Source organism: Rhododendron vialii, chromosome 6a (genome assembly GCF_030253575.1).
Source record: "Rhododendron vialii isolate Sample 1 chromosome 6a, ASM3025357v1".
NCBI classification, from domain to species: Eukaryota; Viridiplantae; Streptophyta; class Magnoliopsida; order Ericales; family Ericaceae; genus Rhododendron; species Rhododendron vialii.
Genome location: NC_080562.1, coordinates 30,508,603 through 30,522,568, shown reverse-complemented (window position 1 = coordinate 30,522,568; position 13,966 = coordinate 30,508,603). Strand labels below are relative to the sequence as shown.

General features: G+C 36.4%; 1 protein-coding gene across 1 annotated transcript; it reads left to right on the top strand.

Moving 5' to 3' along the window:
• The first annotated feature begins 1,444 nt into the window (after positions 1-1,444).
• Positions 1,445-2,918, top strand: LOC131330246 (uncharacterized). The gene is made up of 3 exons (XM_058363754.1): positions 1,445-1,817; positions 1,975-2,203; positions 2,454-2,918. The coding sequence occupies exons 1-3, from the start codon at positions 1,539-1,541 to the stop codon at positions 2,870-2,872; spliced, it is 927 nt and encodes a 308-aa protein (XP_058219737.1). The 5' UTR covers positions 1,445-1,538; the 3' UTR covers positions 2,873-2,918.
• The last annotated feature ends 11,048 nt before the right edge of the window (positions 2,919-13,966 follow it).

Sequence of the window (13,966 nt, the reverse complement as noted above, 5' to 3'; positions counted from 1 at the left end):
TAAATTTTTGAATATTATTTTATGAGGCTCTGTAAAAAATCAGTTCCAACAGATATCTGTGAGCAGTTTCACCCCTACGAATCTAAAAGTACTAATACTTACCGATATCCGTTGGAGCTGATTTTTTTACAAAACCCCATAAAATAATATTCAAAATTTATGAATATTTTTCTAAATTTTTGTGGGATCTAGAATGAGCCAAACACATTTTTTCTTGCGTAATTTTCTTCAAATATTCCTTGTGAATAGCAGGGGCTGTCGGTACACATAACCATAGTCTAGCCACCCACCCTCCAACCTTCAGGATTAGAATAGGGACTAGCTCTTCTACATACACCATATCTCTCCGTATCTTTCCAAACATTCACTGTGCGAGTTCAAAATGAATCCGAAATTATAATCCGGACCGTTCATCTCATAGAACATATAGAGACGAGTATGCTTACAAAAGAATCGAGCTGATGGAATGTTATTACATATATTGAACAACTTGTAATTTATTCTGTAAAATAGACTAATTATATTCTACAGTACTAAACAATCCATTCAACCATATACTGATCCAATTGATTTCCCGTGGCCTTGTTTTCCTTACGTGTTCTACAATTTGAACGATTGATATGACAATCATGGACAAACCAAGAATAGGCCCCACACAATGAGAGCTCGAATGATTATAGAGGATAGATAAATGGCACTAATGCTAACTACACAGATATGGAGTACATACTTCATGCACAGATCGTTTTAGGACACATTTTGGATCTCACAAACATGATCGGAGCCATTTATTTTGTTTAAAATATTTTGTTTAAGGTCTCTGTAAAAAATAGGTTTTACCGGATATCGGTATGGGCCTTTACGAAATATCCAACTTTGTTCGAGAATTTGAGGCCAAAATTTGGGACAAAGTTGGATGGTTTGTAAAGGCACTTACCGGTATCTGGTAGAACTTATTTTTTACAGGGACCTTAAAAAAATATTTTAAACAAAATGAACGGCTCCGATTATGTTTATGGAACCCAAAACGGGTCCCAAAATGATCTGTGCATGGAGTATGTACTCCATTGTCTGTGCAGCTATCACAACTCGAGAAATAGGGTACGTAGATGAGCTAATGAGATTAGGATAAGCCTAACTCTCAATCATTACAGCCCTATTTTATTAATGCAATTAAATTAATTAATTAATTTAAGACCAACAAACATGTTTTTTTTATTAAATCACTTAAATACAACGGATATTCGAGTATATCCATAACTATTTCTTGGGGCAGATTTGATCGGGTATGCTGACTCGGAACCTACCTGTCCGTCCAGCATCTTCCAAACCAAAAAAATTCGATCTCCTTATCCAATAAGCAAGTGCCACGTAAGCAAAAAGCCTTCCATGTGCGCGGCAAATCGTTCGGCCAATCCCTCCTATAAATACCATAATTAAAAAACAACATTAACACATCCAAAAAGGAAAGGGAAAAAAAGAGAGGTGAAAAATCAATAGTTGTGGATCAAGATTAATAAGAAGAGGGTCCAACTAGAATGGCCGGAGCAACGGTGAAGAATCCGATCCAACGCAGGAATTCAAATGAAATCGGGAAATGTTCCGGTGGGCCGGAAAGTATGGCGGTGTTGATTTTCGGGTTTTTGGAAGAATGGGAGGAGTCGTCCGAAAGTTTATGCAATTCGGGGGAGAGTAGCGATTACGGCGGCATAAAGGATATGGACGTGGACGACGATGAATTGGTGGACGAGGGTAATGTCAACAATATTGTTGAGGTAGACAAGGCATTCTGGGAATCAAATGAACAAAATCTCAAGGTAATTTTTTGTGTTTTGAGGAAGGGTATTTTGGGTATGAAACTTACATTTCAATTTCTGTCAATTTTTTAAATGATATTTTTCAGATGGTTGTTCAAGTCAGCATACGCAAATTCGTTGATTAAATTGACCAATGTCGCAAATTGGTTTTTTGCAGGCGACGATGTGTAGGAGCAGTTCAATTGAAACGAAGATTAGGCATGCCACAAAAGAAGCTCTGAGGGAATTAAGATTGGCCGGAAATGAGTGTGGTTGCCGGAGACCGGTGGCTGCCGACGGTTGCCGGAATTGTTTGCAAAGAGGGATTTCAGATCGCCTCCGATTGGCTGGTTACAATTGTGGCATTTGTAAATCCAAGTGGAGGAGCTCACCGGATATCCCCTCAGGTACATATACACATTGATCTCACCTAAATAACCGGTTGTACATCAAAATACATTTATTCTAAGGAAAATAAACCGATACACCGACTCAAAACCCATTAATTTGTCCAATCAATGTGCTTTTTTACTGTAACTGAATGTCTCAACGAGCTCTACAAAACGAACAGCTCCTATCATTAAAAATGGGTCGGAAAAAGTCCGGAAAAGCCTTATGATTTCACTAATTAAGGTTTCTTGTTGTATTTATTTTCAGGGGAGCACAGTTATTTGGAAGTGATGGACAACTCAAACCCCAAGAAAGGGGAAGTGAAAGTGGTTATCGAATTGAATTTCAGGGCGGAATTCGAGATTGCAAGAGCTAATGAAGATTACAACCGATTAATTAGCAAATTGCCCGAATTATTCGTTGGTAAAGCAGAGAGGTTAAAAGCCGTAATTAAGATTCTGTGTTCGGGAACCAAGAAGTGCATGAAAGACCGAAAGATGCACATGGGTCCGTGGAGGAAGCACAAGTACGTGCAGGCCAAGTGGTTCGGGACGTGTGAGAGGTTGACCTTGCCTGCGACCCAACCCGTCGGGATCTCCGGGCAGCAACCCAAGCCAAGGGCTTCCTTGTTGACCTTTGATTTGGGGGAGACTTTGCCTGTTTTGCATTGTACAGCAGTTAATTAAAATTATGTATATATCTTTTTGAATAAATTTCGGAATATGACAAAAACATAAATAAATTTTGGAATGTTTGGACCGCCTTATGCGCACCTCGACTGATCTTTGATGACCAATTCGACTGTGATGAATCCTACTGCCATGCCACTAGCAGAGGTGCCCATTTGTGTGTATATATCACTGTAAATAAAAGAAGTTTAGTACGACTACTTAAATACCCAATATTGTTCAAAGTACTTCTGTGAACAAAAATGTTTTGATCACATAGATCCGAATTTGAGTCCTAACATCTGTGTCAGTAGTATTACTCTGTTTTGAAGATAAATTAGAATTGAATTTATCATGGAGATGTCCAGATGGAATGGAAAATAAAGATTTGGTTTGAAATAAAAAGACCATAAAAGGCCACATTCTTTTGGCTCGACAAAAAAGAACACCTCATTTTCTAAGAAAATTTCACACGCACATATGGATATAAATTTATCTTCGTATCTTGACAAGATATACGAGTGTATGAAGTAGCGGCGTTAAAAAATTGGCAGACCATTTGAAGTGAATATAGTGGCCATTTTGTTGGTGTTTTTATATTAGAAATCTCATACCACCACACCATGCTAATTAATTTTGATGGGTATGGATGGTAATGTTCACCCTCTTTAAAAGAGGGTGAACAAAATCACCACTAGCTAACTCTTTTAAGGTTTTTTTCTTATTTTTTCCTCTCAACAAAGTAATAGTCTTTTTTGGTCCTTTATTTTAGGGAAAAAACCCGAAATGGTCCTGTAGTTAAATGTTTGTGTCGACTTGGTCCCTGTAGTTGTAATTGGCTCGATTTATACTATGTACTTTCCATTTTGTTCCAATTTGGTCCAATTGCTAACTACCGTTAGTCCGCTGTTAGTCCTTTTAAATAAAGACAAAAATAAGTCAATAAAGACAAAACTAAACCAATAAGCCAATTTTTTCGTCTTTATTCAAAAAAATTGGATTTCGATGGTAATTTTTTACTTTTTAAGTTCCTCTCGTCATGACGAAGCAATAATCCCGAAAAAATTGACAAAAAAACTAACAAATGCAAAAAAAATTGAATAAGGGCAAAAAAATAAGCCACTTGGCTTATTTAGCAGAACAACCCCTGAGTTTATGTAATATTCTGACTTTTGGATCTATATCTTGTTATGACTCTTGGACATGGTTCTATATATATTTTCAGTACTATGCAAAAAAATAAGGCATCTCAGTATTTGTCCACAAGTTGAATAGGTAGACAATACCAGTGGTTATGTTGCCTCATGATTGATCATGAAAATGCTAAATTAGAGGGCAACTTTTTGCAGAAAACTATAACCAAATTTCATCTCAGGTGCCTCCTTATCAATGGAGAATGGAAGAATTAATGAGCTGTGTTTTGGTTCAGAGGTATATTAGGTAGGCCTGTGCAAAAAACCCGTCCACCCGCGGACCCGACCCGAAGGGTCTCAGGTGGATCGAACATGTGCTTTGGATGGGTACGGGCTCAATTTTTGTTAAAAATCAGATTTTGGTTCGGGGTCCCGATTGGTGCGTTTCTTACCCGATCCGACCAATTCATAAAGATTAATTCGGTTTTTGGTCAGACCCAACCCAACGTAAAGAATCGGGCTTGCGGACGGTTCTTACCCCTTTTCGGTTCGGTTTACGGGGCCTAAAACATTTGTTACCCGCCATGTCGGGTCGGGGTCAAGTTCGGGGGTCAAACTCGACCGCGTGACCCTTGCACACCCCTAATATTAGGGCAACAGGGAAATGAGAGAATTACTGTTTTAACCCCGAAAAAATGGGCCATTTGATTTTGCTGTTAAAAGGACTAACGGCAGTTAGTAATTGGACCAAGTTGGAACAAAATGGAAAGTACAAAGTGTAAATCGAGCCAATTACAACTACAGGCTAGGGACTAAGTTGACACAAACACTTAACTATAGGGACCATTTAAATTTTTTCCCCTTTATTTTATTTCCAACCAAATGATCCACCATTTTTGAATGCCACGACATATCATTTTGGATGTGTGGAAGGACGCAAAACAGAGCAAAAAGATATGAATATGAAGCAAGTATATAAAAGAATGAAATTAATAAGAAGCAAGTGGAAGTATTCCAATTAAAATGGGTGTTTTGGACAATATGTAAACGAGAGTCGTAAATCGGTATTGTAATTGTACTACTACTATTTTGAAAGTTCAACAATGCAAAAGAAAGCAGGTTAAGCAACACGACTTTACCCACAAACTAAGGTATCAGATTTGAAATATCTCAAGTGTTAGTAAACTCCTTTGTGGCGGTTAGTTCATACAAAACTTTGCTCTGATGTTAATTTTTATTAGTTCATGGGTAAGTCTGAATAGCCCTATATATATACTTGTGAGATCGAGCACTTCTAGTCCTCAATATGTTTCTATATCTCACCTCACCCCATATCATTTGGTGAGATTACTCCAAGTAGTTAACCATGTACACAATGAAAAACCAACCAGGTTGAGATTACTCTAAGTGGTTGGAAGTGGTTAGGAATTAAAACCAACTTCTTAACTACGCATACGCTATCATAAGTTTGTTGGTAGAGATTAATTGATAAAAGATATAGCAGTATAAAGAAAGAAATTCTATCAAATTGTGATCTCATGTAGGCCACAACTAATAATGTCCAACAACTGATTCTTATTGTTCAAACATTTCTCCCAGTTACATACTCTTGTGTAACTTTTTGCGTATAAAAATGCAGTGAGAAACTTATTCTTTTTTGAGAAAATGGGGAGGGGGGGAACGTTAGTCGAAATCAAGGGCGGCCAAAGCACTAGTCTATTAAAGTGAACCCTTAGGGCCTCAATCCTTCCATGACATTGATTAGTGTTTCATATTTCCCATTTATATGTAAAAATATATATATAATTGTAGATGGTAGAGATTAGGTATTCTTCAAGAATAACTTACATCTAAAAAGCAAGGAATATAAGCTAAATTTCCTTTTTGGCGAAAGTTAGTTAATGAGATTTGAACCACTGTAAAAAACGCGAAAATACATAATGCCTACCATCTACTTGTGAGGCCCATTAATAGGTAATCTCTTAAAAGCCTCACACTAAGATTGTGTTAGCCATCCCATGAGGTTGGACCGCCCTTAAAATTGAAGATGATATATTCGTACCTACTTTTTTTTGGGTAAAGAAAATTAGTACCTACTTTGATACTCTACAGAATTACTAAAAGAAAGTGAGATTAAGGTTTGTTACTCAGTTGATTGTTTCTTTCACCGAGTAATTTTGGTAATTAACATGGAAGCAGGTAAATCTCACGCCTGCACTCTCTTACGTACAGTATTTCTTTATTCTCAGTTCGGCCTTTTAAGCTTCGATTACGGGCAGCAAAACAAACCAAGTTATTCGAGCTCAGACTCGTGTTCTCTACTACTCCCAACGAACATGAGTGATCATTGCGTGAAAAAAAAAAAAACCCTATGATACAGAACATTGTGGAACTTGTTAATTTTTAGAAGTAGCTATGCAATGTTACAAAAACCAAGCTACACGAACTCAATTCATTGAGATGGTGTTTTGAAAATTTTTGAGTTTGGTTTTTGGGTAATGAGTGGAGAGAGATAGAAAGAGAAATGAGAATAATGATTGGAGAAAGGAGAAAGGAGAAATAAATGAGAGTAATGATTGAAAATATGGGTAATGAATGGTTTTTGAGTTAAATTTTTTTTTTCCCCTTCAAATTACCATCCAAAGAAGGCATAAGTTTCTTGGACAATAGTACTATGCATTATAGTTCGTAATTATTTTTAAAGATTGTTATTAGTACTAACTTTTAAGTGCACTGCCTCAGTCCCAAATCCCAATTAGTATTAGTCTTTACAAAAAATTTCAACTTAAAAGAGAGACATTATATCATTATACTGTGCATATTCTCACTTTCCCTTATTAGAGCATCCACACTAAGCTCACTACTTGTCTCTTTAAACTAAACTAACGAGTAAAATCAATAAAAACACCACAAAACACCCCTTTATCAGGCTCTCTTCCTCCCTCACTACTTTGATTTTTTTTAAAAAATTGTTACAGTTACTCGTTATCTTTGCCTGATTACTGTTCACTCACTACTACTTATTTAATTAGTATTTCTGATGGAGCGTGATTCGTATATACACGCATATATGTAATTATGTATATAGGCGTCTAATATGAGAGAGAGAGAGAGAGAGAGAGAGAGAGAGAGAGAGAGATTCAATAGCCGCTTGAAATCAAACTGGAAGGGGAAGAGATGGATCCAATAGGTTGGGTGAAGGTCTAGAGAGAGATGAGAGAAGGTCGCTTTTGGAAGGCGTAGCGGAGGAAGTGGTTTTGGTCCAGAAAGTGGTTTTGGTCTAAAACCAGAGAGGGATGAGAGTGAGACTTAAATATTTAATTGGGGGTGGGTTTGAATATTTAATTGAGTAGAAAGTGAGAATAAAGATCTTGATTTTGTGTAATTTTGAAAAAGTGACTAGTTAAAATAGAAAAGTGGTTTTTGAGAATTAATTTGATCCAAAATTTGGTGAGGTTGATGCAGATGCTCTTATCCTTAGAAAATGAATGAGGCATAATCATGAGGTTGTTTGATAAATGTTTTGAGGGGAATTTTTGGGAATTGGAGGGGCTGTAGTGCATCCGCTGCACTATACCGTGTAGTGTGTCCAATCCGACCGTTAATTTCGGAGCGAACGGCTTGGATTTAATCAGAGCTCTTACAAATCTTAGCCGTCCATTGTTCGGATGAAAATCCTAGCCGTTTAATGCCGAAATGGGCGGCCGAATTGACCGCACTACACATTATATGTGTTGTGTAGCGCAGAGGTGTACTACAACACCCCGGATCTGAATTTTTGGGGTTGGGGGATCCTGTAGTGCGTTATTGCACTACAGGCTTTATTGCACTACAGGCTTGTTGTGCAAAACAACTATACGCTGTTTAAGCTCTTGTTCAGGCAGCAAAGAAGCCAACCAAGGGAAAATTATAAGGCTGTACAAAAACTTAGTGCTATTCACACATATTTTGCACATATGACTTTTTGTAGGGTCCGTTTTGGGTTTCACAAAAATTATTTAAACCGCTCATTTTTCTCAAAATATTTTTTGTGGGTCCTTGTAAAAAATCAACTTTATAGGATATCGATAAAAGCTTTTTTATAGTACTCCAATTCGTAGGGCTTTTTTAGTTTCGCCCTAGAAATTCAAAAAAAGCCCTTTTCGATATTCAAAATATAGTGGTGTTGCTTAAAACAAATAAAGTGTAAGCAAGATTCAACTTAACATACTCCCTCTGTGCCATTTTGACAACCCCCTAAGAAAAGACTTTTAATTTTTGTAAAAATAAATGAAGCACATTCGTTCATATTTTTTGATGTGGCCCGCCTCGGATTCCAAAAGATTATCCAAATCACTCAATCTTCATAAAATACTTTCTTATGAAAAAATCAGCTCAATTGAATATCGGTTAAAGCCTTTTCAGAGTTTCTAGGTGAAACTGAGTAGTCCTCCTACGAATTCTAAAAAAGTCCTTATTGGTATCCTATGAAGTTTATTTTACAAAGACCCACGTAAAATATTTTGAGAAAAATGAACTATAAGTACGGATGATTTTTGTGGAAAATGAGACGGGCCCTACAAAAAAAATCATATGTGCAACATATGTGTGAATAGGCCTGTCAATAGACCGGATCTAATCCGGATCCGATCCGAAAAATCCGATCCGGATCCGGATCCGATAAAGTCGATCCGATAATCCGAATCTGGTAATTCAATACGGATCCGGATCGGATTAAATCCGTTATCAATCCGAATCTGAACTTTATTTTTTAAAATTTTTAAAATTTTTTTTAAAAAATAGTAATTTTTTTTTTGAAAAAAAAATGTTTAAGAAGTTGTATTTTTATTTTTATTTTTATTTTTTAATTTTTTTCGGAAAATATTTTTTTTTGAAAAAAAAAATTGTATTTTTTTGAAAATTATATTATTTTTTTTGCTAAAATTTTTGAAGTAAAAAAAGTTTCCGGATCGGATCCGGATTTTTCGGATTCAGATCCGGATTACCACTATCGGATTTGAGTCTTATCGGATCCGGATCTGTTGGATTCGGATCGGATCCGGTCCATTGATAGGCCTATGTGTGAATAGCATTAAGTTTTTCTACAGCCTTATAATTTTCCATTGGTTGGTTTCTTGGCTGCCTGAACAAGAGCTAAAACGGCTTGCACTACAAGCCTGTAGTTGTAGTTAGGCCCCGTTCCAACTAACCTTCTTTTTTGAAAACTTCTTTTTCTTCAATTTTCAAACTCAAATATAATGAAAATGAAAAACAATTTTTTGATTTTTCTTGCACCGTATAAAAGATCTCAATAAAATCTATCAAACAAGATCCATATTGGTAGGAAAATTATTTGCATAAACATATAATTTTTGAGCTTGAAATTACTTTCTTTTTTCCAAAACCTTCTTTTTTTAGAGTTGGAACACCCCCTTAATTCATCGTCATGTTCATATTGTACTAGATGCTTTGCCGTGATGAACGATTCTGATCATTAAAACGAACCCGAAAAATAGACTTCAAAAATTTGTCGACCGTCCAGTCTCTTTCAAGGACCGGGGTTCCTTTGACAAATTTGTCCCTACTCACGGAGACAGATATACATTGGGGCCCCGCGTTGTTTAGGAGTTTTGTTTTTTTAATTTAAGTATTAATATTAATTGTTTTTTTCTTGTTAATAACACTTAGATATTGTATTTTGCATTGAGTGTTATATATTTAGATATTTAAATGCTTTAAAAATGTGTTCGTTTTGGGTATCGAAACCTAATTTCTCCCTTTGCATACGGTCTCCCATTAGTTCTTACTTCAATTATTAATCTCATTTTTCTTTCTATCTCTCTCTCTTCATTACCCAAAAAAACTCATTCAAAATGTAAACCAAACAAATTATTAAAATTTCAAAATCTTGTTGTTCATAATTCGGCCTCTAAGTGTACAAAATCCTAGTTCCATCCCTGTCTATTCACACGTTAGTATAACTTTTTGAGCATGCCAATTAATATTCATATTCCATACCAACCACCGCCCAATAATTTTGAAAGGGTGTGTCTCACTAGTGGTGGTGCATGCACCTTTCTCTTCCAAGTGACCTTTTCCTTTCTGCTGCATTCTCTTGGATTTAACTTAAATTTAACTTAAATTTGAAAGTTTTATTCTTATTTAAATTTTTTTCGCATTTATCAGTTTTACACTAAATTTTTTTGGGCTATTGATTTGTCTCGACGAGAGAAATCGGAAAAGTAATTTTTTTTTACTTTGTCATTTTTGCGCTAAAAAATGGTTGTTTCTTAAAATTCTTGGATAAAAGTGCTAAAATTTTACTTTTTCGATTCATCTCATCGAGACGAATTAATAACTCATAAAATTTGACACAAAATTAATAAACGCAAAAATAATTTAAATAAAGATAAAATTTTCAGACTTAAATTAAATAAAGATAAAATTTTCAGACTTAAATTAAGGCCAAGAGAATGCAGCCTAAAGCTAAACCCATCTCTATTTTCCCCATGAAATAACTGGTTGATCATGTCGGTACGGCCTAGTGCATTGATTGGTTGCTCGGTGGGTTCCGAGTCTACGGTCACGGTCTTCGTCAATAGCCAAGCACCACCCGAGAAGCCACGTCCAGCCGAAATTCGTACAGTGAATCGGCTCGTGCCCGTCAAACACTATAGACCGGACAGACGCCCATTCATTTCTTTAGTGACCCACTAATCCGACACAAAAGGAAAAAGGAAAAGAAAAAGGAGAGAGGATAAGCCGATGGGGGTGGGGGAAACCTGTTTTATTTTTCCTTTTTTTGGGGCAGGTGGGGAAACCTTAATTAGGCCACCTTTGGCTAAATTTACTCGAGGGTTTGGTACGGTCTTTTTTATAATTATTTTTTCTTAATTTTTAATAGATTTGGATCAAATTTTTGTATCATGTCATGGTCTTGTCGTGTATAAAAACATTGAAAAAAGTTGAAAAAAAGTTCATATATGGCTGCAAATAAATCCACAGAGATACTACATGAAAATGACTGACTTTTGAAATCTTTTTCGTGGCCTTATATGAATTTTTTTTTAATTTATATATATTTTCATATTTTTTCAGTTTCTCTTCTGACGCCGAATGATGTGATGTGAAAATTATAGCCCAATTTAATAAAAATTAATAATAAAAACAAGTAAAATTACCGTGTCAAAAGGTTTATGTCATGTTAGGCAAATGGTTGAAATGAAGTGAACTGAAATTGCTAGGAACTAACATCAAGACGTACACTTTTACCCACTGTCTCGTTAATGTGAGAAGTCAAATGATAAATACTACTTTAATCACCGTTACCACCGTCCTTGATATTACACTCTATAAAGCAAAAAACATTTATAAAAAAAAAAAAAAAAGAGTTGCGAACATATTTCATAGAGCATAACATCTTTTTACAAATACTCCATCATGCATTTTTACGTATAGCAATGCTAGGGACACTTGCAAGTCTGTATTTGTTCTTACATCATGCATCTTTCACAAGTGATAATTAATAGAACTCTTACGCCACGGCACTATTTGAAAAATTCTACCATCATTTTTTTTTTCATGGTGATACAGGGGGTCCGGGTGTCATCATTTCTCGTGAAAAGTGAATGCAAATTTGAATGTGAGCCTAGCATATTTTTTTGTTTTGGCATAATATCCACGTACGGTTGGCGGTTAGTATTTATTAATTTCCTACTGGCCATGGTTTTAATCTTTGTAAATTTTACCACCTACGGGACTATACAAAAAGAAACTGGTAATTGGTCAAAAGTAGGGCGGAAAGTAAAAGAAATATCAGAATTCATCGAACTTGGAAATTTTTTTTGGGCGCCTAAAGCAAAAGGTTTACTTCCCTCCTAAGGATTTCCTACGTGTTAAGCTCTCGGGTTCGATTCGCCTAACTAGCAATTCTGGTGGCACCTCAACTTCATGCATAAGCGTATAATAAGGCATACCTTTGATTACAAAAAACAAAAATAAAAATTCATAAGTTTGTCTTTTGGTGAATTTTTGGAATTTAGTCAAACAATAAAAATTGAAAGCACCGGATACTCCAAACAGAGACGATTTGAAGCTAAATTGGAATTAGTCAAACAATAAAATTGAAAGCACCGGATACTCCAAAAAGAGACGATTTGAAGATTTTAGCTCAGCGATGAGAAAAATGTATTAAAAAAAATTCTACACGAGAAAACACAACATAGTATTATAATATTAATTTTGGTTGAAAACTTACCGGGCCTGGTACGGTTAGTTTGTTTTATTGACTTATGTGATCATTCTCTTACAAGCTAAGTTTAAACTAAACTTTCATTCACGCTTGACTTTGACGAATAATCCAGTTCTTCAGAATATATTAAATAATCAAATTATATTCCTAACACGTAAAATTTCAGTTTATTTTTTTGGAAAAAGGGGCGGCCGCCGGTTCCACTTACAAAAAGATAGTGGCCTACCCGTGGACGGTGGATAACAACCAACACTAAAATCAGCACATCCGTCCGAGAAATTTTTGGGCGACGAGCGGGTACCATGTGGTGGTACCTGTCGGCTGTCCAAACCATCTAAATGTGTTTTGAACGACTCAGATTTATTCTCTCTCTCCCTCCTCACCCGACCACTCTCTCTCTCTCTCTCTCCACTTTTTCTCTCTCTACAATCCGGACCGTCTAAAAGACATTTGGACTGTTGGAATCGTCGACAGGTGCTTAGCACCACAACCTCGCCTTCAAATAAGGTTGAGAAACACCCCAGGCGTAGGGCTAGGTCGTCGGTAGCATAATAAACCAGTAAGACCGGGATCGTACCACAGGGAATTCGCAAAATAGCTTAATCGGATTGTAGGTTTTAAATGGTAGAATGCAGCGTTCAAGACGGCCAACTTGGTTTTGCTTTAAACGGTGAAAATTGCCAAGGCAAAAGACTAGAAAAAACGCTTAATTAACTTAAATGAAGCAAGTTTAAGGATCTTCTAACTCTTGACAAAGGATGTTACCGGTTCTCAATATAACTCAGGCGAGAGTCACGACTGCGCGCTCACGCCTGGAGAATTTAGCTTTAATGACTTCGTTTAACGAAAGATGTGATTAATCGGAGCTAAACCAACCTATTTTTGCTAATGTATCTAACACGTAGGAGGCCACGAGCCCTCAATATGTTGCTTGCCAAGACCGCTTGACTAAACGACATACTAAGGAGTTAACACCCCTTGTTTAGACCAAAATGGCTAGGTTAATGAAATTCCGAAAATCATGATTTTAGGCCCAAAGGTTCGAGAACCGAATAACAACCTAAGTCCTCGGGAAAGATTATCCCGAGACTTAGCCAACCGACTACTCACACATACTTAAAGCGTAAATCAAAGCATAAAAATGAGACATAGGTTTTAACCGACAACAACGAAAATAAACTTGATTTTATAAAGGATCTAGTCCGTAGGAACAACTTTAATAAACGAGGAATTAACAAATGAGAATTACTTACTTGAGTTCTAAGAGATTACACTATGAAAAGCTTCAAGAACATTAATGGAGAAAAAACCTAAGTATGTAATGAGCTAGCTCTCCAAGGTGAGAGATGGCACCTCTATTTATACAAAATGAGTTTCTCTCTCATCAAATATATGAAAAGTAGACTACTAAAGGCAACTATTCCATAAGTGAAAAGTCCAAAAAGCAACAAATATCTGGCTGAATGCTCTCAGTATCGATACAAAATAATCAAAGTATCGATACCACACTATTAAGTTGAAAAGGGCCATTTCCACGTAGCTTCCCCGTATCGATACGGATTAAGGCCGTATCGATACGCAACACTCTGCCTTGCCACGAAGCTAATGCGTATCGATACAAAGTAAGACTGTATCGATACGCGTAGCTTATCTCCAATTCTTCAAGCCAGCCTCCCAGTTTGGCACCCGACGTCTCCCTGCCTTGCCCAATGCCTCACGCCTTCACTCTTAGGCCTCTCGGGCAGAAGT

Coding starts and splice junctions, on each gene's coding strand:
- LOC131330246 (XM_058363754.1), top strand. CDS start 1,539: ATGGCCGGAGCAACGGTGAAGAATCCGATCCAACGCAGGAATTCAAAT. Junction 1,818..1,974: donor CAAATGAACAAAATCTCAAG/GTAATTTTTTGT, acceptor GGTTTTTTGCAG/GCGACGATGTGTAGGAGCAG. Junction 2,204..2,453: donor CTCACCGGATATCCCCTCAG/GTACATATACAC, acceptor ATTTATTTTCAG/GGGAGCACAGTTATTTGGAA.